Genomic DNA, 24482 nt, shown 5'->3' on the forward strand with positions numbered 1-24482 from the left:
AGTGTTCATCTATATTATTACAGCCTGTTGTAACTGAAGGTGGAGTGGAGGGAGGTCAGAGCCACTTCCCAGAGAGAGAAAAAGAAATGTATTGGACGTGTGAGAGAACTGTCAAAAGTACACCAACAACAGCTGCTTAAGCTGTAAAGCATAATCAATGGCTCTATTTTTTGTGTAACAATAAAAAGTTTGCTAATTTTGGTCAGGATAATAATAGCTAATATTTATTTACCATGTGCTAGGCATGGTAAATGCATGTATTAAAGCATTTGATCCAATAGAATAAATAAGATCTAGTGTTTGATAGATCAGTAGGGTGACTCTAGTTTACAATAACTTATGATATATTTCAAAATAGCTAGAAGAGAATAATTTGAATGTTTCTAGCATAAAGAAAAGACGAATATTTAAGGTGATGGATATCCCTACTATACTGATTTAATCTTTACAAATATGAATGTATTAAATGATCACATATACCCCAAAAATGAACATCTATTATGTATCAATAAAATTTTAAAATAATTTAATCCTCCCAGCAATCCAAAGAAGGGAGAACTATTAATTGCTCTAAGTGAGTGCAGCATCTCACGATTCAAGGGAGGGGGGAACATAAAATGTCACATCAAAAGAAAGCAAAATCGGGCGACTTCTGGGGCCCCCCTCTCTTGGGGCCCCAGAACCTCGTCCACGAGTGTATAATAAAGCCACGTGGTTTGGCCCCCACAAAAAAAAAAAAAAAAAAAAAAAAGAAAGCAAAATCAAGGCACATGCAATCTACAGAGGTTGGAATGAAGAACCACATGCAGATGGCAGAGTCAGCACTCTGTATTGTTGTTCATTCGTTATTACTAATGTGTAGTGGGTTCCTTTCAGTTTATCCTCAAAAGTAAAACACTTCCTTTCCTTGTTTTTTTAAATTTTATTTTATTTTTATTTTATTTTTTTGAGACAGAGTCTCACTCTGTTGCCTGGGCTAAAGTGCCATGGCGTCAGCCTAGCTCACAGCAACCTCAATCTCCTGGACTCAAGCAATCCTGCTGCCTCCGCCTCCCGAGTAGCTGGAACTACAGGCATGCGCCACCATGCCCGGCTATATATATATATTATAATCCGCCCGCCTCAGCCTCCCAGAGTGCTAGGATTACAGGTGTGAGCCACCACGCCTAGGCCCCTTTCCTCATTTTTTAAAAACAGCTTTATTGAGATAGAATTCACTTACCATACAGTTCACCCACTTAAAGTATACAATTCAATGGTGTGTAGAATGTTCACAGAGATGGCAACATCACCGCCATCAATTTTAGATCGTGTTCACCACCCCAAAAAGAAACCCCGTGCTCACTGGCAAACACGCTCCACTTCCCCAAACTCCAGTAGTTGATTCTAGGCAATCACTAATCTACTTTCTGTATCTATAGATTTGCCCATTGTGCCTATCCTACTTTTCATACAAATGGGATCACACAGCACATGGTTCTTTGTGACTGGCTGCTTTCACTTAGCATGACGTTCTCAAGGTTCATCCATGCTGTAGCATGTATAATTCATTTATCTTTATTGCCAAATATTATCCCATTGCATGGATATACCACATTTTAATTATCCATTTATCAGTTGATGAACATTTGGATTGTTTCTACTTTGTAACTATTACGAATAATGCTGATATTAACATGCATGTATAAGTTTTTGTGTGGATATATGTCTTCATTTCTCCTTAGTGGAACTAGAGTTTAAATTGCTGGGTCATATGGTATCTATGTCTGTTTACATTGCTATAAAGAAATATCTGAGGCTGGGTAATTTATAAAGAAAAGAGGTTTATGTGGCTCACAGCTCTGCAGGCTGCACAAGAAGCCTGGCACCAGCATCTGCTTCTGCGAGGGCCTCAGGCTGCTTCCACTGCTGCTGGAAGGCGAAGGGGAGCCGACATGTAAAGCTCTCACGGTGAGAGCACGGAAGCAAGAGAGGGGAGGCAGGCGCCAGGCTCTTTTTAACAATAAGCTCTCCTAGGAACTTAAGAGAGAGAACTTACTCATTACCGCAAAGACAGCACCAAGCCATTCATGAGGGATCTTCCCCCGTGACCCAAACACCTTCCACTAAGTCCACCTTCAACACCAGGAATCAAATTTCAACATGAGACTTGGAGGGAAGAAATAACCAATCATATGGTAACTCCACGTTTAACGTATTAAGGAAATGCCGGACTGTTTTCCAAAAGCAGCTGCACCGTTTTGTGTTCCCTCCAGTGGTCTATGAGAGTTCCAATTTTTCCACATTCTTCCCAAAGCTTGCTACTGTCTTTTTTACTGTACCCATCTTAGTGAGCGTGAAGTAGTACTTCTTTGTGGTCTTGTTTTGTGTATCCCTGATGGCTAATGATGTTGAGCATCTTTTTGTGTAAAATCACTTTTTTTATAGTAGCCACAATGGCCAAATTAGCGTTCACTACCTTTAATTTTGTTAGCACTCTAAACATCGCAGATAAGATATGAGTGAGAAACTACCAGAAGAGACGGAGTTAAAAATTCTGAAGAAGGCAAGTCATTAATTCCTTTATTTGAGTCCCTGTTGGAGGCAAGAGACTGTGCTGGGTGCTGAGGACAGGGGACAGCCACATGGGGGCAGCCTCTGCCTTCATGGAGCTTAACACTGTCGGGCAGGCTGGTCTTAAGCAACTATTTACATAAGTAAATAACTACAATCATAAAAAGCTCCATAAAAGAAAAGTGGCAGAGGCTCTGAAACATATAGCACAGGGTCCTGACTATATCTCGGGGTCAGGGAAGGCTTCTCAGAGGAAGCGAAGTTTGAGTAGAGACCTAGGAAGAGCTCACTGCGGGAAGGAAGGGGTAGGCGGTGTGGGACTCCACTGAGGTGCTGCGGGCTGTGAATGGCGTGGGGGGGGGGGGCAAGTGTGAGGGATTGGAAGTTGGCCAGCGTGGCTGGAGTGTGTAGATCAAGGAAAGAAGAGGCTAGAAGGCTAGAGGAGCAAGCCAGATCAGGTACAGCATCACGACTTTTGTGTTGAGAGTTTTGACCTTGTTCCCAAGAACAGTAAGATGCCACTTTTTAAAGGGCTCCAGGTCAGGGAGCTGGGTGATAATTGGATTTCCACTTTTAAATGATCTGCTTTGGCTGCAATTTGAAGGATGCAGAGATAAAAATGAAGGAAAGCAGACTATTCAAGAAGTAATCTTAATTAATCTAGGCCAGAGATAAAAGTAATTTAAGTCTAGGATTGGGGACAGTAGAGAGATTTAAGAGATGACTAGCAGAAATTTTGCAGAAACTCAGTGAGTGATTGGACTTGGGAGCTGGGAAGTGGCAGATGTCAAAGATGACTCCTTGCAATTGGATTGATGATGTTATCATGGACCCAGGGAAGGAGCAGGTTGGGGTTGGGGGTGGGGAGATTATGAGTTCATTTCAGAGAAGCAAATTTACATACCCAGGAAACACCAAGTAGATAGATGGGCAGTTTGAGATACAAGGTTGTAACGTAGAAGGAAGATCCAAGCTAAAGGTACACATTTGGTGTCCTCAAGGTGGAGGTGGTAAATGTGGCTATAGGTAGAGATGAGCATATTTAGGGAAATGATATGGAATTAGAAGAGAAGGAAGCTCAGAAATGAGGCATGAGTCACTGCAATATTTAAAGGTCTTAGAGAAGAGGATTAGCCAAACAAGCAATGAAGAGAGAGATTAAAGAATGAGAAATAAAAATAAAACCCTAAGGCCACCAACCAACTGATCAGACTACTCTGGGCCAAAGGGACTCCAGAGAAACCTTAAATCTGAGTTTTCAGACAAGATAAGGCGGGAGGTCAAACACACCTTGTTACACACCCTCCCATGTTAACCATCATCAGGCGTTCTTCCCTAACAGCTAAACAGAACCAAATCTTTGGATAGACTTGTTCTATCCACTGATTTCAATCCACTGGCCTAATGCTGCCCCTCCCTTTTTGTGGTTTCAACTTACAACTGACCAGCATTTCTTCCTGATAAGGGGCCACAGACCATGGAGTGGTTCTGACCAGTCTACGGAGGCTAGGCAGAGAGTGTTTCCATGTCCTCTGCTTCACCTTTTGAAGGCAGAGGGCTGAAAACTGCACCCTCAGATCATGCTAATGCCACTATTTTTTGAACATGGGTCTTATGAAGTAGCAAAAAGCTCAGTTGCGCACATGCATGTTTCTCCTTTCATAAATATTCATGACTCCTCCTATAGCTTGTTAAATATGTATATTTGCCACCCTGCTCAGCATAAATTCCTGTTCCCAGTGCCTTCCCCTGGAAGTATTAATATTTGCTCTTGGCTTCTGGCCAGAGGTTATGCTTCCCAGCCTGCAAGATGGCCAGTCTGCAGGCTGCAACCCTTTATGAGAAATAAAACTCTCCTTGTAAAATTTATGAACCTTGTCACTCTTCAGTTGACAAGAGGTAGGATGAAAACTGAGAATTATTCAAGCCAAGAAATGAGTTTCAAGGAGTGATTGATCCACAGTATTGGAAACTGCCAAGAGGAGATGTACAACATGATGACCAAAAAATATCCGTTGGATCTAGCACGAGATGTCATGGTGACTTTTGCAGGAGTGGATGTGGCTGAGTGGTAGGGGCTGAAGTCTGACTGGAGTGTGGTAAGGCGAGTGTGGGAGGTGAGGAAACAGAGATGATAGGATGGGCGACTCCACCAAACCTATGGCAGTAAAGGGAGGGGCAGAGGGAAGTGGCCAGAAGGAGATGTGTGGTCAAGGGAGGGTTAAATTTAAGGCAGCAAGATGAGATATGTTTACATGTAGATGAGCTGAATCCACTCTCCTGGTAGGGACAGGAGGATGAAGACACAGAGAGGCGGCACAGTTTAGTGACAAAGAGCTCGGCTTCTGGGGCCAGACCACTGGGGCTCAGTTCTGGCTTCTCTACCTGCTGCCTCTCTGGTGTGGTTGAGGGCAAGGTATTTGGCCTGCCTCTACCTCAGTTTCCTTATCTGTAAAAATGTAGGAAAAAATGGAGCTATTGTTCTAAAGTTAAATAACAATGTATAGAAAGGCCTAAGGTTTGGAGTTCTTTTGCCAATGCACGATTTCAAAGTCACAGTGACTATTTTCACCCCTCACCTGAGCTCTGCCCTTAGAGACACCTAACTGTTCTCTTTTAATTTCTTACAGCAACTAACAGACACTTCCTGACTCAAAGAGAGTTGCAGTAGACTAAATGTTTGTGCTCCCCCCCCCACCAAATTCACAAATTGAAATCCTAATCCCCACCATGATGGTATTAGGGCATGGGACCTTTAGGAGGTAATTAGGTCATGAGAGTAGAGCCCCCATAGATACGATTGGTACCATTTATAAGGGACCCCAGAGAGCTTTCTCACCCTCTTTCCACCATGTGAGACAGAAGGAGAAGACATTTGTCTGCAACCTGGAAGAGGGCCCCTACCAGAAGTCAACCATGCTGGCACACTGATCTTGGACTTCCTGCCTCCAGAACTGCAAGAAATAAATTTCTGCTGTGTATAAGCCAGTCTATGGTACTTTGTTATAGCAGCTCAAATAGAGTAAAACAAGGGTATTGGTGGTGAGCTATTTCTACAACTAAAAATAAAGTACCAACAGAATGTGAATATGTACTCACCAAAAGTCACATAATAGGAAGTTCACAGCAGCATGACTCATAACAGCCCCCAAACTGGAAGCTACTCAAATACTCATCAACAGAAGAATGGATAAACTGTGGCATATTCACACAATGAATACTATACAACAGCAAGAATGCAAAATCTACAACCACACATAGCAATAAGGAAGCAAGAAGCCCTATATAAAAGAGTATGTGCTGTATGGTTCCGTTTTTATCAAGGATAAAAACAGACAAAACTAATCAATGCTATTATAATAGATATGAAGACAGGGTTCCCCTTTCAGGTAGGTAGTGGCTGGAAGGTGGGGGACAGAGGGAAGTTTCTGGAATGGGCTGCTAAAATTTTGTTTCTTGATCTGGAACTGGTTGCATGTTCAGCTTATATAAATTTATTGAGCTGTACTTTATTTAAAAATTTAACAATAAAGAAGCAAAGAGGACATATTTGGAAAAAATGCTGCTTGATTCTCTCTCTTTCAAATTCAAGTTGCTTTATCAGGTTAGTGAAGTAAATCCATACATTCTGAAATGCAAAGCAACAATGGGTTTTTGTGTTATTCCTAAAAAGCAATAATTCCAGACTCTAAAAGAGGTGTTTGAGAAACAAAACTTTTTAGAGAAAAAGACTCTCATGTCTTCTTGAGATTTGAGGTCTTCCATCTCATCAGGCAATTTGGACATGTAACCTTAAGGTACTCAGCCTGGGTGTCCCAAAGACTTCAGCTCCAAGGAGAGTCACTTTGCAGGCAAGGCAGTGTCTACTTGTTTGAAACAGCATCTAACTGCTCAGAAGCCACCTTGACCCTCTCTATAACGTGCCTGCCCAGAAAACTTGTGGAGTTTGGGCTCACAGTTACTTCTCAACTGAGATCTAATTCCCTGAATGCTTCAGGGACAATATTGTGTGGTGGCCACAGTCCTACCTGACCTCCTGCCTGGTTCTCTTGACTTATTTTTCTATCCAGATTCTCTGCCTGGACTTTTGACAACATGATTAGAGTTACCCAGCTCTGAATCAAACATCAAGACACTTCTCTTGAAACTGCACCCCTGTTTGTTTCCACTAGGCTGGGTTCCCTATGATGGAGAAAGTGAGAACTGCATTGATAGCCAACTACTGCTTGGTGGCCTGAAGGGCGGCCTCCTCCCTGGGTCTCACCCCTGTCCCTGCTTGTGCCACATTTCTTATTTCCAGCATAGTTGGGCTCCTTCCTGTTTTTCCAGCTGTGTCCCCTAATATCCAGATCAAGGCAGACTTTGACACTAGGAGGTTAAAGATCGCTCCCTTCTCCCCACTCCCACCTGCTAAATGCAACTTGGAATTGGAAATGAAACAACCCAACTTCAGCTAAGATGCACATGTCAATAATCAAAATTGAGGCCTAGGCCGGGCGCGGTGGCTCACGCCTGTAATCCTAGCTCTCTGGGAGGCCGAGGCGGGCGGATTGCTCAAGGTCAGGAGTTCAAAACCAGCCTGAGCAAGAGCGAGACCCCGTCTCTACTATAAATAGAAAGAAACTAATTGGCCAACTGATATATATATAAAAAAATTAGCCGGGCATGGTGGCGCATGCCTGTAGTCCCAGCTACTCGGGAGGCTGAGACAGAAGGATCGCTCGAGCCCAGGAGTTTGAGGTTGCTGTGAGCTAGGCTGATGCCACGGCACTCACTCTAGCCTGAGCAACAAATTGAGACTCTGTCTCAAAAAAAAAAAAAAAAAAAAAAAAAAACAAAATTGAGGCCTATAAATAGATTCCATGCAGTTTTTAGTAATTTCCTCAGGAAATGTAATTATTTTCAAATTGATCTGCCCTTGTTTTCAATTCCATTCAATAATGAATATGTGGGAATTCAGTTACCTCACTCAGTAAATTCAATATCTTTTTTAAAATTAAAAAAAGGAAGCAACTAAATAAATCATGTTCCATCTTGTCCTGAAAAACCAAGACCTATATTCATAAAATTCTCATTAAAGTATGAATAAAAAGCTATAAAAATAATGTGTTGCACATATTTTTGTGAAGTAAACACACAGTGAAATCTGCTTATCAGCTATGCTTTAAGTGGCTTTCCAGGATATTCTATTGGAATTAGCAAGGGAGAGAGAAACCGGGGATTAGGAAACCAGAAGTGAAGTGATTGTGCTCATCTACGTTAAGGAGTTTACCTAGTCTAGGCTACAGTGATCCCCTCAGTAATACAATGGTAAAGGATTCTAGAATCCCATAGCTAAAAATGCAGGGCCCAATTTTATTATTATTGTTACACACACCCCTTTCCATCAACTCTTAGAAACAAAGCCAATACAAGCTAGTTGGGCACAAAATAGTGTTTTTAAACTCCCTGGACCAGTAATATTAGCATCATCTGGAAAATTGCTAGAAACAAAAATTCTCAGATCTGTCCCGGACCTACTGCATCAAAAATCTGTGGGGAAACACTCAACAATCTATATTTTAACAAGCCTTCCAGGTAATTTGACAGTCACCACTCAAATTCAACACACAGAAACATCAGGCGCCCCTTCTCATGTGTGAAGCCCTACTGGTGTCTGTCCTCGGCTGGGCTTGTCCTGGGTGCAGGATGTCATTCTCTCCCTCTCTCAACCAGGGTCCATGATGGACACTGCTAATTCCATCCTCAGGATCCATTCCACCCTTCTTCTGAACTTCAATCCTATTTCCTTTCCTAAGGCTGAGATTTCTTAGTCTGTACCACTAAAACAAACTACCACAGACTGGGTAATTTATAAACCACAGAAATTTCTCACAGATCTGAAGGCTGGGAAGTCCAAGATCAAGGCACCCACAGTTTCAGAGTATGAGGAGGGCCTGGTCTCTCTGCTTCCAAGATGGCGCCTTGTTGCTGTGTCATCCTCCAGAGGTGACAAAGGCAGTGTCTTTACATGGCAGAAGGCAGAAGGGCAAAGGAGACGAACACTAGTTCTCTCAGCCCTTTATTGATTGATTGATTTTTTTTTTTTGAGACAGAGTCCCGTTTGTTGCCCAGGCTAGAGTGAGTGCCAAGGCATCAGCCTAGCTCACAACAATCTCAAACTCCTGGGTTCAAGCGATCCTCCTGCCTCAGCCTCCCAAGTAGCTGGGACTACAGGCATGCACCACCATGCCCAGCTGATTTTTTCTATATATATTAGTTGGCCAATTTAATTTCTTTCTATTTATAGTAGAGATGGGTCTCACTCTTGCTCAGGCTGGTTTCGAACTCCTGACCTTGAGCAATCCACCCACCTCAGCCTCCCAGAGTGCTAGGATTACAGGCGTGAGCCACCATCCCCAGCCACATTCTAGTATTTTTTGAGACAGTGTCTCACTTTGTTGCCCAGGCTAGAGTGAGTGCCGTGGCATCAGCCTAGCTCACAGCAACCTCAAACTCCTGGGCTCAAGCGATCCTCCTGCCTCAGCCTCCCAAGTAGCTGGGACTACAGGCATGTGCCACCATGCCCAGCTAATTTTTTTCTCTATATATTAGTTGTTGAATTAATTTCTTTCTATTTATAGTAGAGACGGGGTCTCGCTCTTGCTCAGGCTGGTTTCCAACTCCTGACCTCGTCCTCAGCCTCCCAGAGTGCTAGGATTACAGGTGTGAGCTACCGGCCCAGGGACATTCTTAATTAGCTATCAAGGCTGCAGTTCTTTGCTATTGTTCTTTCACGGTGAATCAGAGCAATGCTTAACAAAAGCATGCTGAAGAGACACTGTACTTTCTTCATGAACATAGTAGGGAGCTATCTACAGCCCATTCAATATATTCTGCATGCAAATAAGAAGTTAGAACGGGACAAAAACCCACTTTGTTGCCTTTCTCAAAGTGGTGGTATTCATGGCAGTCTTTAAAGGGAAATGGTACATAGAAAGAGAAAAAAAACAAACAAAAAACAAAAAGAGAGCTAGAGGCATCACACTACCTGACTTCAATATATGTTTCAAAGCCAGAATAACCAAAAAAACATGGTACTGGCATAAAAATAGACACACAGACCCATGAAACAGAATAGAAAACACAGAAATAAATCCACATACATACAACCAACTGATATTCAACAAAAGTGCCAAGAACACACCATGGAGAAAAGACAGTCTCTTCAATAAATGGTGCTGGGAAAACTGGATATTCACATGCAGAAGAATAAAGCTAGACCCCTATCTCTTACCATATACAAAAATCAAATCAAAATGGAATGAGCACTTAAATGTAAGACCTAAAATGATAAAAATACTAGAAGAAAATACACAGGAAATGCTTCATGATATTGGTCTGGGCAAGGATTTTTTGAATAAGACCCCAAAAGCACAGGCAACAAAAGCAAAAATAGACATATGGGATTACATCAACTATAAAGCTTCTGCACAGCAAAGGGAACAATCAACAGAGTGAAGAGACAGCCTATAGAATGGGAAAAAAATATGTGCAAACTCTGCATCTGCAAGGGGTTAATATCCAGTTATATAAAGAACTCAAAAAACTCAATAGCAAGAAAACAAATAATCCAATTTTTAAAAAGGGCAAAATATATTAGACATTTTTCAAAAGAAGACACACAAATGGCAGAGACGTGAAAAACTGTTCAACATCAGTAATAATCAGAGAAATGCAAATCATAACCACGATGAATTGTCACCTCCAATTAGAATGGCCATTATCAAAAAGACAAAAAATAACAAATGATGGCACAATGTAGAGAAAGGGAAACTCTTATACAGTACTAGTGGCAATGTAAATTAATACAGCCATTATGGAAAACAGTATGGAGGTTCCTCAAAAAGTTAAAAATAGATCCAGTGATCCCATTATTGAATATAGATCCAAAGGAAATGAAATCAGTATGTTGAAAAGCCATCTGCAGTCCTATGTTTATTGCAGCAGTATTCACAATAGCCAAGATAGTGAGTCAACCTAAGTGTCTATGAAGAGATGAATGGACAAAGAAAATATGGTGCATATATACAATGGAATACTATTTGGTCATAAAAAAAAATGAAATCCTGTCATTTATGGCAATATAGAGGAACCTGGAGGACATTATGCTAAGTGAAATTAGCCAGGCACAGAAAGACAAATACCACATGATCTCACTCCTATGTGGAATCTAAAGAAGTTGGTTTTATAGAAGTAGAGAGTAGAACAGTGGTTATCAGAGGCTAGGGAGAGATTGGTCAATGGATACAAAGCTACAGTTAGATAGGAGGAATAAGTTCTAATATTCTATTGCAAATTAGGGTGACTATGGTTAACGATATTGTTTATTTCAAAATAGCTAGAAGAAAGGATTTTGAATGTTCTCACCACAAAGAAATGATAAGTGTATGTGGTGATAGATATGTTAATATGCTGAACATCACCTTATACCCCATAAATATGTGCAATTTTTATGTGTCAGTTAAAAGAAAAAGGAAACAGAACATCATGTAATGATAACAGAACAATTATATATTATATACTTGTGATAGGAAACTTTTTTTTTTAAATCTACTTACCTCTGAAGTTTTTAACAGAGACATTATTTTATAGATCATAGAAGTTAACATTATTTTCTAAACAGAAAAGAATTATGTGCCCTAAAAAATTAAAATAAAATACAAGATCAGTTCTCAAAAAGAAAATAAAATATGGCTGGGCGCAGTGGCTCACGCCTGTAATCCTAGCACTCTGGGAGGCCGAGGTGGGTGGATCACTCAAGGTCAGGAATTCGAAACAGCCTAAGCAAGAGCGAGACCCCGTTTCTACTAAAAAAAATAGAAAGAAATTAATTGGCCAACTAAAAACATATAGAAAAAATTAGCTGGGCATGGTGGCGCATGCCTGTAGTCCCAGCTACCTGGGAGGCTGAGGCAGGAGGATTGCTTGAGCCCAGGAGTTTGAGGTTGCTGTGAGCTAGGCTGATGCCATGGCACTCTAGCCCAGGCAACAGAGTGAGATTCTGTCTCAAAAAAAAAAAAAAATAAAAAATAAAATAATAATTAAATTTTATTTCCAAAGAGCCCTGTGAAGTAAATGGAAATATACTAATATTTCCATTTTACATATCAAGGAACTTAGGCTCAATAACCTCAAAATCACACAGTCGGGGGTGGTGCCTGGCTCTCAAATCTCAAGCCCTTGACTCCAGCTAGACACTGGGAATGGGGCAGAGAAGAATACAAAGTGGCCCAGCATTGTTCTCTCTCTGAATGGACCAAACAAGAGAGTGACGTTCCCTTCTGGGGAAATAAGACACTGTTCTTTGTGGAGTAAGTGGATCCAAGAGAAGGAGATTCCCCAAGATTTTCCAAAAGGCCTTAAACAAAGGTTCAAAAGAAGGAGTACTTTAACAAATTAATTCATTATGTAACTAAGAAAACTCCACAGCAATCAGAGAATGGAGCTAGGAGCAGGAACTCAAGAGTGAGCGCAAACGCTGTTACCCTTGCTCTCTGCTAGCCTCCATCCCACCCCACATCCTGATGTTCAGCCTGCTCTCTCAGGACCCTGCAAACAGAAATACTCAAGTCCCTTCCCCTACGTAGGACCTGGTTGAGTTCCATGACCTGTAAGATAGCTGCCAACATCAAAATGCTCTTATTGCCCAGAAAAGGAATGGGCTTTTTCTTTCTTTCTTTTGTAATTCCACTTATCTTATTTGTTCTTCAACATGTGTATGCACAGTTTCCTGTGCTGACCCCTCCTTTCCTGCCCTCAGCCTGTTGGAATGCCTCTCACTCTTCTCTCCAGCCACCCACATTTTACTCTTCCCTCCAGAGCAACTCAAATGTCCCTTCATCTGTGCCTCCTGCTCCTTTAGCTTGCAACTTCTTTCAAAAATATTCTGTGTATTTTCTCTCTGACTCCCTGGAGTACAGGGGAAGTTTTGTGTTTGTCACCTCCCTTGTTCTGCCCTTGTGCCTGATAGCTTGCTGGACTCCAGCCAGATGCTCTGGTGCTGTCACCAGTTAATGAGGACAGGGACCATGCCTCTCCTATCCACTGCCATAGCCCAGCACCAGCAGAGGGGTGGCTCATGGTAGTGTTCAATCAAAATGTGTTTGATTTGACAGTCACAAAACATTGCTTGTGAATCTAGACACCTAACTTCTCACTTCCTGCTTCCTTTAGAGCCCTGTTAGTACAAGTCCCCTGGGCTGGAAAGCTCATGGCTGGGAAGTCCTGCTATATTATTCACAGCTAGACCCCAATATTGTTTCAAGCTGGTCTAGTACTCACAGCCAGGCCATTTTGTTCTCCTGTTGGATAGACACCTTCTCAAGGAATAACAACATCAGACAAGGTTACTCTGACATCATGATAAAATGAAACAAAACAAGGCCACCTCATAGTTTTGTCTAAGCACAGACAAAAGATCAGTAAGCCACCACAAAATACCCCATCAAAGAATTGCTGTGCTCTCCTGCTTCCTTAGATCCACTCCCAAATCATCTAACCTCAGCCTAAATCCTGTAATAGGATCTTTCTAACATCCTCTTACTGAGACACTTTGCTGCAACAAGTATTAATAATAAAGCCAACTTATTTCACTACAAGTTTGTTCCTGCTGGTCTCTGGACGAAATGTGTTGATAACTGTAGGCAGCCATTTCACTTTCATCAATACAGACATCTTAGGGGTATGTATTTTTATTACCAATTTATACCCAGGGAAACTCTGACTGAAAGAGATCAAATGATTTAGCTGAAATCATATAAAGGGACTTCTAGATGTACCCCTGGTCACCTAATAATGTAAGCGTCAGTCAACCACATGTCTGCAATATTATTCTGTATACCTTTTTGTATGTATACAAGGTATTTTACAAAAATTTAAGTAAGTACAATGAACTGAAAACAAAGTCCCCAAAAGATGCAGGTGGTACCTAGGTGGGCAGATGCCTCAGACCTTTTCCAACTCCCAGATGAACAGATGGAACAAGCAACAAGCAGGAGCCAGACTACAACAGGGTGCAAAATTTAAGAACACCAAAAACTCTGGCTAATCAAGGTTAATTAACATTAATCTAAACATTTCAAGGCAATTAATATTTAAATCAATTCCACATGCTAATTATATTTAAGGCAATTTTTTAAAATAGCAAATCAGCAAACTAGGGCCCAAAGCTGGCGCCTACTTTGTAAATAAAGTTTCACTGTAAGCTCCAATAAGTATCTGTCCACTCAAAAAACAAACTCCAGCATCCGCATTGCAAAGTGGCATTGTGGGTGTCCATCGCTAGAAGACACTAAAAAAAAAAAAAGGCTGAGAGATGAACGGGAGATCATTTCGCCGCAGGCTGCCCGGGGTCCCGGAGACCCGGCAAAAAGCCGACGGAAAGAACCCTGCAACCCCAGCCGTGCCGCCCCTCTCCCAGCAGCCGCGTTGTACCCGGCTAAAGGGGTCCTGCCGCTTTAAATCCGGGCGGCTGGCGAACCCTGGGCGGGCCGTTGCCCGGGGAGACGGACGCGCAAGAGCGGCGCACGCCAAGCCTGCAGCTCCGGGCCGGTCGCGGCTGCCTGGGCGCCCGCCCGGATCCTGCCGCTTCCCGCCAGCCATGGCCGACTCGCCCTCGCGCCGCAGCTCCAGAGAGCCTCAGGGGAAAGAGGAGAGCCGGAAGGAGTTGGAGGAAGGGTTAGAGATGGAGGAGGAGGAGGAGGAGGAAGAGGAGGAGGAGGAGGAGGAAGAGGTTGAGGAAGAGAAAAACGAGGAGGTGGCGGTGGAAGAGTCTGAGGTGGCGGTGGAAGAGTCTGAGGTGGCGGTGGAAGAGTCTGAGGTGGCGGTGGAAGAGTCTGAGGTGGCGGTGGAAGAGTCGGAGATGGCGGTGGAAGAGTCGGAGATGGCGGTGGAAGAGTATGAGGTGGCGGTGGAAGAGTATGAGGTGGCGGTGGAAGAGTCGGAGATGCCGATTGACCCCGAGTCGTTTTATGAGTACTTCTGGAAGGTCATGGACCTGGGCGGCAGCAATGAGAACCAGTTGGTGGGGTTCCGACCCCGCTTAGCCAGCGTCGTCAGCCCCAGCCTGTCCCCGACGCCGCCGATGTCCAGCGAGACCGAGAGCCTGACCATCACCCTGACGCCGAGCACCAAGACGCCGCCGAGCACCCAGACGCTCAGCACCCTGACCCAGACCGTGGGGGAGAGCCCGCTCTTGAGCACCGCCTCCCAAAAAAGTACCGCCCCCGGGCCCACCTCTTCTCCCAGGGCTTGTCTGTCCCTAGGGGGCAGCTGGTCTCCCCGCTCCCGAGCCCTCGTGCACCTGGGTGTCTGGTTTCTATACGCACGCACCGCCCCACACACCCGCAGTCTGTGTCAGTCTCTCCTGTCAAAGGCACTGGACTCTTGGCTGAGCTGTTGTGATGCTTCCCACTTTAGGATATAGGTGAAACCCTTAGTAAAAGGTGAACCTTGGGCAGTGCTGTGTGGACTGTAACGGGTTTTGTGTTTGCTTTTTGTGGACAGGGTCTCATTCTGTTGCCCTGGGTAGAGTGCTGCGCTCAAGCAATCCTCCCGCCTCTGCCTCCCAGAGTTCTAGGATTAGAGGCGCGAGCCACCGCGCCTGGCCGAGTGTTCATTTTTATAACACTCCTGCGTGCATTCATGGCGATGTTCTCTCTCCTGTCTCTCTCACATACACACACATGCACACACGCACTTGTTACTCCTAGAGAAAAAGTATCCGAAGGGTGCTATGTTACTAAACTCCCTTGTGTGTGTTTAACTTTCTGTGCTGAAACCACGCCAACCAATCACTTCATTTAAAAGACAGGCAAGAGCAGTTATTTAGAGAAGGTTTCTCAAGCTTTCAGCATTTACATTTTGGTCTGGATAATTCTTTGTTGGGGGGACTGTCCTGTGCATTATAGCACGATTAGCAGCATCCCTGCCCCCTGTCTCTGGCTGTGTTAGTAGCACACACCCTTGTGATGATAAAAAATGTCTCCAGTCATTGCCAGTTGTCCCTGGGCAGCAAAATTGCCCTTTTGAGAACCAATGGTATAGAGAGAGCGGCTTATTTTTAAATGTTTCATTCAACAGGTTTTCCTAAAATATTTCAGACATTTAGGCAAGACATGTCTGAAGTAAATTTAGATAGGTAAGAAAATGTTTTTGATTTTCATATTATTTTTTTGAAGTTGATAATGTTTGCCTTTTGGATAAACATGTTAGAAAGTAAAGCAAAATAATCTAGGACATTTACAACTTATCTATTCAAAGAGTTTTTTAAAAAATCTATGCTGGTAGATGCTTTGGAAGAGATGAAGACAAGTTCTCTGCCTATCTCTAGCTTATTCTAGCTGTAGAAATGACGTGGCCACTTATCAATGTTATATAAAAAATAATACATACATGCCATGTGTACAATAGTAAGTGCTATGAAAGTTTAGAATATAGGCCTCTGCTGGCTAAATGCAAGAGTGACCAAGTATACCTTTGTGGAAGAGAATGGAAGTTCTGGCCTTTTTTTCCTCTCTTCTTTTTCTTGTTATTGCTATTAGCCTTCAAATGCTTTAATTATAAAAGGAAGATACCAGAGAAATATCTTTTGGAACAACGTTGTAAATCTTCCCTGAAATCTCACATCAAACCTGAATCCACAATCTTTTTTTCTTTTTTTTGAGACAAGAGTCTCCCTCTGTTGCACAGACTAGACTAGAGTGCCATGGCGTCATCATAGCTCACAGCAAATTCAAACTCCTGGGCTCAAGTGATCCTCCTGCCTCAGCCTCCCAAGTAGCTGGGACTACAGGCATGCACCACCATGCCTGGCTAATTATATATATATATATATATATATATATATATATATATATATACACACACACACACATATATATATTTAGTTGGCCAATTAATTTATTTCTATTTTAGTAGAGATGGGGTCTCACTCTTGCTCAGGCTTGTCTCAAACTCCTGAGCTCAAATGATCTGCCCACCTCGGCCTCCCAGAGTGCTAGGATTACAGGTGTGAGTCACCATGCCCAGCCTGAAATTCTTAAGTATAAAGAAAATTGTTCTGTCCCATTTACATGTTTTTATTTATCCTTTTAATTCAACTTTTTAATAAAAAAATATGCACATGTTAATAAATAAAGTATACAAAGGTATAAAATTGAAACTGTCCATGTCCTTCTCCACCTTTACTCCCACTCACCAGAGTTAACATATAGTTAATAGTTTCAATTTTGTTCCCATTATAAATTTAAATAACATTTTCACTTCTTGATTTATCAATTTCTGACATAACTATTGACTTTCCACCTTTCCATTTTGGTAGTTGTATTATTTTTAGTTTTTCTAACATTTAGTACTTAAAAGTATTCAAACCTCTACTTTTGATTTATTAATTTTAGTAAGTATCAATTGACTGTATTATGAAAAAGTAACACATTAATGTACTTGTGCTTTCTTCCATCTTTCCTCTCGCTTCTGTCCCAATTAACAGAATTTATATACATTATATAACAAACTATATGAAAATATACATATTCACAAAAAGTTATATTACTTTGCCAAATTTTAGTATGTTTGTACTATGGTTTGTTATTTATAATTAAAGTGCTTTGGGTACAGGTTGTTTCTAAAAACCAAAAACTGATAAATAATACAATTCCATGTTAAAAAACCAGTAATGTGATTGGATCCATGGACAAGAAAATGTAATCCTATGTCCATAAAACTTGTCTCCTAAAAAGTGAACTTTTCAACTCTCAGTTGTTTTTAGTTGTCTCCAATTTTTCTGGGTTGGACCCAATGGTCAGGCTTTCTTGATTCCTGTATTGCCTTCTTTCTTTTATTCCTTTTCCTTTTTCTAGAAAAACTCCTAAGGTAGTTTTTGCACATAGGTCTCATGGATAGTCAAATTTCTGAGTTTTTGCCTGCCTAGAAATTTCTTCATTTTGTCCTCATATTTTATTTATTAATAATGTAACCTGGCATAAAAGAATAGATTAAAACCATTTTCCCTCAGAGCTCTGAAGACATTGCTTCATTGCCTCGTAGTATCCAGCACTGCTGATAGGTCTGATTCTCATATCCTTCTGGTATTTGGTTATTTCCTCTTCTTCATTGATTGGGTCTATTCTTTTCTTCAGAACTCCTCCTAGAGGTTATTGGACCTCTTAGATAGATTCCCCAACTTTCACAACTTTTCCTTCAAATTTTCAGTATCTTTAAGGTTTCTGATGTTAGCATGCTACTATACAGCCCTTGTACAGAAGTTTTTATTTGGGGAATTCATATTTATAATTTCCCAGAACCAGTTCTTGTTCTCTGATTGTTGCTGTTCAAAATAAATATTTTTTTTATTTTTATCTCTTTGAGAGTACTATTACAGTATTTTTTAAATTTTTTTTGAGACAAGAGTCTCACTCTGTTGCCCTGGCTAGAGTGCCATGGCGTCAGCCTAGCTCACAGCACCCTCAAACTCCTGGGTTCAGGTGATCCTCCTGCCTCAGCATCCCGAGTAGGTGGGACTACAGGTATGCGCCACCATGCCTGGCTAATTTTTTCTGTATATTTTTAGTTGGCCAATTAATTTCTTTGTATTTTTAGTAGAGACAGGGTATCACTCTTGCTTAGGCTGGTTTCAAACTCCTGACCTTGAGCAATCCACCTGCCTCCTAGAGTGCTAGGACTACAGGTGTGAGCCACCGCATCCAGCCACTATTACAGTATGTTAAAGATCTCTTTTGTTCTTTGTATTCCTTTTTTCTTTCAGGGTCAGTCATTCTGTTTATATCTCTTTCTCTTCTATGCTATTGATTGTCCTTCAGTGACTGGTAATCCTTGGTTACCCATTTATATTTATAAATGGATGATGGGAAGGTAGCTTGAATGGAATCTTCCATAGGGTTTGCATGGGAGGCTTTACTATGATCCCTCTGCAGGTGGGTGGGGAGTATCAGAGCCCACTTCCTGCAGTGTCTGGGCAGGGAGCAGTCAAGCCGGGTAACCCACTCTTACTAGAGGTAAGGCAAGGACACTTTACTGTATCGTTGGAGTTCTTTATGGAAGGAATGTCACTTCCTCCTTTCTCAACCAAGCCTGTTGGGAAAGTCCTGAGTAAACTCACACTCTGCTCTACTTCCCTTTCAGGGCTAAAATCTCCCCTAGCACGTCGCCCACTTTTTTTAGAAGGCAATTCTTTGGACTTCATTTGGAAATAAAAACAACTGCTGCCAACTGCTCTGTGTAAGGGGAGAGGAAGGGGTCTGCCTGACCAGCTGTCAAAATTCACTCCTTGAACTACCCTGATGACAGCCCCCAGATCTCTTCTCGCTCTCTGTTTGGTTGGTCCAGCTAGAAGCTTCTCAGGATTCCCTTTGGAAGAACCTTACCTCTCTCTGCTCTGGCTTTACATCAACCTCTAACCATTTTCCTCTTTTCTTTTAGTATGACTTGTCTGTTAACCTTTCTTTTTTCCAGAACTAGTTTCTGTTTGTTTGTTTGTTTAAAGTGTCTGTTATTTCAGTAAGAACTTGGAAAGGAAGGGAAGGAAAATTGTGTACTGAGCTGCCATCTTGACCTGAATTCCTATTGTATGATTTTAAATCCGTGGGAGCCTCTCTTTCCTAGATCAAATTCTTAAACTTCCCTCATAAATCTTCCCTAAAAGATGCTTTTTATATTTCAAAGCAGTCTCTGGTAAATTTGATGAGATTATGAGTGTTGTTTTTTTAAAAAGTCCTAAAATTTCACAAAAAATGCAACCCATTTTGGCTCAACTTCTATTTTTAATTGCCTTATTACTATTCCTATTGAAAATGGGGCAAACTTTAGGAAGCAGATGAATGTGGAAAAACACAGGTTTTAGAGCCAGACAGGAATCCTTGTGGTTCCCTAACCTTCATAAGCCTCAGTTTCCTTAACTGTAAAAATGAAATGCTAATACCTGCCTTGATTATTTTTTGTAAAGATAAATGAAATAATGTAAGTAAAGCAACTACTATATATGTATTACTATATAGTAAGTTCTCAGTTAATTTTAATTTTGTCATTGTCTTCCATCTTTCCTATTTATACAGATGTTCATAAGTAATCTTTGGTGTTGGTTTAAGGAAGGCAAAGGACCTAAATGAATAACATATTGTTTTTGTTAACCATTGAATTGGGGGTGGGGGAACAATTAAAGGTGACCTAGGGATTTCTCCTTAATGATCCTTTGCTCATAGTCTAACTTGTTTCTCCGGGAGGTTAGATAAATAGGGCTCCCTAAGAGACCTGCACAGGTGTCCTCCACAGGGGAGTTCCTCACCTATTACAGGACACAGTCATTTCAGAATTACAAAAACAAAAGCACTTCACTGATGCAACGTGCCAAGGAATAACGCATCAAAAAGGAAGATGGAGATGTAAGAGAACCAAGAAAGATGGAAAAGTGACAATCCAAAAGTTAACTAAATTGTTTGAAAAAATATTGTCTGGTAATTTTGGAAGATCCAGCACATTATATTTAAAACATTGAAATTCAAAGAGACCGAGGAGCTTGAAAAGTAATATTGTTTAATTGTTACTAGTAAGCATTTTAACTAGTACTAGTAAAGGTCAATAAATTCCTGCCTTGCTATCACATCAGTGATAAATAACTGGTTAAACTGCACTGAAAAAATACAGACTATTTAATGACAATGCATTTAACATCAGCCCTTTAAAAAGAGTTTAGATTATTTTTAAACTATTGAAAATGAACAATTTATTCTAATTTAAATTCAAGTAAATGTTTAAATGCATACACCAATACCACCATCACAAATGTACAGATATAGTGGTAGTAATTTACTCCCTGAGGGAGATAATATGGTATTGGAAGCCACTGGGATTTAGAAAGGAATTCTTTCCAAAGAACAGGTTTGATGCAAATACACTCTGCCTAAATTTACTGAAGAGTTAAGAATGAAAGAAAATATTTCAAAGAAAATAGAATCAAGATTTTCTATGTGTTAATATATTTATTTGTTAAATGTACTATATTTAGAAGATCTGCTAATGACTATATTGGTATACTCTCAAAACTAACATTTTGTCTAAATTTCAGAAGTATCTATCACGGTTTGTATCCAGGAATTCCAATATCAGTACAAACAGAAGAAAGTTGGCTTCAACAACTGTCTGGTAACAAGTATACAAGTGAGCCAAGTGAGTAGTTCGATTTCTTAGCTTTGCTGGGAGGTGGGATTGCCTGTTGGCAATATCACAGGTGTTCAAGGTCAAGAGAGTTAGGTTTGAATCCCAGCCTCAACACAAACTAACAGTGTGATGTTGGGCAAGTTACTTAAATCTCACTGAGTCTCAGTTTCTTCATCTCTTGGTAATAATCGTACTGTCACAGGATCGTTATAAAGATCAAAATGAGATTAAATATTTAAACTCCTTGTCATTTAGTATTCAATAAATGGTAGCATTTATGTTCACATCAAGAAATAATCTGGGCCAAGCACAGTGGCTCACACCTGTAATCCTAGCACTCTGGGAGGCCGAGGCAGGCAGATTGCTCAAGGTCAGGAGTTCTAAACCAGCCTCAGCAAGAGTAAGACCCTGCCTCCACTATAAATAGAAACAAATTAATTGGCCAACTAATATATATAGAAAAAATTAGCCGGGCATGGTGGTGCATGCCTGTAGTCCCAGCTACTCGGGAGGCTGAGGCAGGAGGATTGCTTGAGACCAGGAGTTTGAGGTTGCTGTGAGCTAGGCTGACGCCAGGGCACTCACTCTAGCCTGGGCAACAAAGCAAGACTCTGTCTCAAAAAAAAAAAAAAAGAAAGAATCTGACATTATATTTTTGATACACATCTTTATGTTTTATTATGGAAATAACATATGCACACTGTTTTTAAAATGTCAAACCATTAAGAGGTAGATAATGTAAAACTTTTTTAAAAATGTTTTAATACCTTGGATATGCTAAAAATATTAAAATTTTAACTTATCCTAGTATAGTGCCTTTCAGCATTTTTTTTTGAGACAGGTTCTCACTCTGTAACCTAGGCTAGATTACAGTGGCACAATCAGCTCACTGCAGCCTCGCGGACTCCTGAGCTCAAGGATCCTCCTGCCTCAGCCTCCTGACTAACTGGGCTACAGGTGCTCACCACCATGCCCAGTTATTTTTTTACTTTTTGTAGAGACAGAGTCCACTGTGTTACCCATGCTGGTTGCAAACTCCTGGCTCCAGCAATCCTTCTGCCTCTGTCTTCTAAGGTCCTGGGATTACAGGCATAAGCCACCATGCCCAGCTCCTTTTCAAATTTTATATTCAAGTTTTATGTCATGTCACTTATTCATCAAACACTTACTGAGCACCTACCATTTGCCAAACAACTGTCATAGGCCAAGCCCTGTTCTAGGGAACCTGCAGTGAAAAAAACCAATGTCTTAATGATATTAACAGTGGGAGGTGGAGGTGATGGTGAGATAAATAATACACAAAATAAGTAAATATATACTACATTAAATGATGTAAGTGCTGAGGAGCAAAGTAAAGCAGGGAAGAGGATGGGCAGTGTGAGGGTGGGAGGGCTGCCAGCTTACACAGGGTGTCACTGAGAAATCATCACTGGGAACTGAGACATTTGAGCAAAGACCTGAAGGAAGTGAGGGAATGAGCCATAGTGATCTCAAGGCAAGAGTGTTCCAGGCAAAGGAAACAGCAACTGCCTCCTTCTAGAACATAAGAGGCCACTGTGGCTGCAGTGGAATAAGCAAGAGGAGAATCCTAGGGGATGAGGTCGAAGAGATAATGAGAAGCAAATCTTTCTCACTGGGAGTGAAATGGGAAGTCACCGGAGGATTTGTGCAGAAGAGTAACGCAATCCACCTTGTATTTTAATGACTGCTGGCTGCTGAGAAAAGTTGGCAAAGGGGAAAGGGCCCAAGGATTGAGCCCTGCAGTTCTTCACTGTTAAGTTGGGGACATGAGGAGGAGACTGAGGAAAAGCATCCAATGATATAGAAAGAAAACCAGGCAAGTGTCCTTTCAGGGGTCCTCAAACTATGGCCTGCGGGCCACATGCGGCCCCCCAAGGACATTTATCCAGCCCTGCCGGGTGTTTTTGCCGACGCTGCCTGTCCTGCTTAGCAGCCGACTTGTCTGGGCCCACAGTGCACATGTGTGGAATGTGCACTGCACTCTCTAACGGCCCTCCAACGGTCTGAGGGACAGTGAACTGGCCCCCTGTTTAAAAAGTTTGAGGACCCCTGCTGGGATGCTAAGAAAGAGTCTCAAGGAGGAGGGAGTGATCAACTGGGTCAAATGCTACTTAGAGGTCAGGAAGATGAGGGCTGAGAACTGACTGGGACATTTAGCATGTGGGGATCACTACTGATGTAGACAGGACCAGCTTCTGTGTAACTGCGGGAATGAAAGCCCAATTGGAATGGGCTCAAGGGAGAGTGAGAGACGGGAATTGAAATAAGTGTAGAATAAAAATGGAATCATACCCCTCACTCCCATTTCATTCATGGTACAATGGTGTAATGAATACATAAACATAGTCTTATTTTTCCTTCCAGCCTAGATTCTGATCTGAACATAGTCTTATTTTTGAAAAGTTAAAAAATGTAAATCAAACAATGGTTTATTTTGACTATTACCCCCAATTTCATAGGTCATCCCTATTCTCATGCTGTATCTTTCCAAATCTTTTTCTGAGCATTTACACTAATATAGAAGTATGGACTATACTTTGGCCCTTTTTGTTTGTTATTGTTTACATGAATAGTATTACACTGAATATGTTATTTTGCTTGCTTTTCACTTAACAATATGCCTTGGAAATTTTACCAGGTCAGTAAATACAGATCCTCCTCATTCTTTTTAATCGTTGCATAATAGTACATGGTATGGATGTAGAATTACTTATTAAAGATTCCCCAATGCATGCATAAAGCCATTCCCAGATTTTCACTTCCACAATGTTACAGTAAGCATCCTCCTCTTTGTATATACATCCAAGTATTCCTCTAAGACAGATGCCAAGAATGTGGCATTACTGGGTGAAAAGTTCCATATTTTGATCATCACCTTCCAAAAGAGCTGACACAATGTCTGTTTTCACCAAAGGGGTTGTTGAGACTACCTTTTTTCTACCCTTCCCAGTATTTGATCTTGTCACTCTTCTAAATTTTTGATAGTCTGGTAGGTGAAACTTATACTGTATCTTATTATTTTATTTAGTATTCCTTGATTACTAAAGAGGTTGAGCTTCTTGTTCGCAGGATTTTTTTTTTTTTTTTGGTCATTTGAATATCTTCTTTGGATTAAGCAAACAAGTGTTCACATTTTTTGCCCATTTGGGTTGTCTTTTCTTTGCTTCCTTCCTTCAGCTCTTAACATATATCATATGCTTCCTTCCTTCAGCTCTTAACATATATCTCTAATACTTCTTTGAATGTTGTATATGTTACAAAATTTACCTCCCAGTTTGTCTTTCATCTTTTACATTTGCTTGTGGTAGTTTTTTGTCATATGTAATTTTTTTTTTTTTTTTTGAGACAGACTCTCACTCTATTGCCCAGACTAGAATCCCATGGCATCAGCCTAGCTCACAGCAACCTCAAACTCCTGGGTTCAAGTGATCCTTCTGCCTCAGCCTCTCAAGTAGCTGGGACTACAGGCATGTGCCACCATGCCCGGCTAATTTTTTCTATATATTTTTAGTTGACCAATTAATCTTTGTATTTTTAGTAGAGATGGGGTCTCCTCACTCCTGCTCAGGCTGGTTTCGAACTCCTGACCTTGAGCAATCAGTCCACCTCGGCCTCCCAGAGTGCTAGGAGTAATGTTTTTGGTTTTTTTGGTTTTTTTTTTGAGACAGAGTCTCACTCCGTTGGCCGGGCTAGAG

General features: G+C 41.3%; 2 protein-coding genes across 2 annotated transcripts in view; one reads left to right on the top strand and one right to left on the bottom strand.

Annotated features, from left to right (window-relative positions):
* SELENOT (selenoprotein T) overlaps positions 1–24482 on the bottom strand; it is a 113590-nt gene that overhangs the window by 25348 nt on the left and 63760 nt on the right. The gene's annotated exons all lie outside the window — the stretch shown is intronic.
* ERICH6 (glutamate rich 6) overlaps positions 13965–24482 on the top strand; it is a 32588-nt gene continuing 22070 nt past the window's right edge. Inside the window, exons 1-3 of the mRNA XM_076004657.1 lie at positions 13965–14810; positions 15676–15733; positions 20675–20775. Of these exons, the coding sequence (XP_075860772.1) occupies positions 14195–14810; positions 15676–15733; positions 20675–20775 (775 nt within the window). The 5' untranslated portion in view covers positions 13965–14194. The remainder of the gene's footprint in view (positions 14811–15675; positions 15734–20674; positions 20776–24482) is intronic.

Source organism: Microcebus murinus, chromosome 1 (assembly GCF_040939455.1).
Source record: "Microcebus murinus isolate Inina chromosome 1, M.murinus_Inina_mat1.0, whole genome shotgun sequence".
Taxonomy (NCBI): domain Eukaryota; kingdom Metazoa; phylum Chordata; class Mammalia; order Primates; family Cheirogaleidae; genus Microcebus; species Microcebus murinus.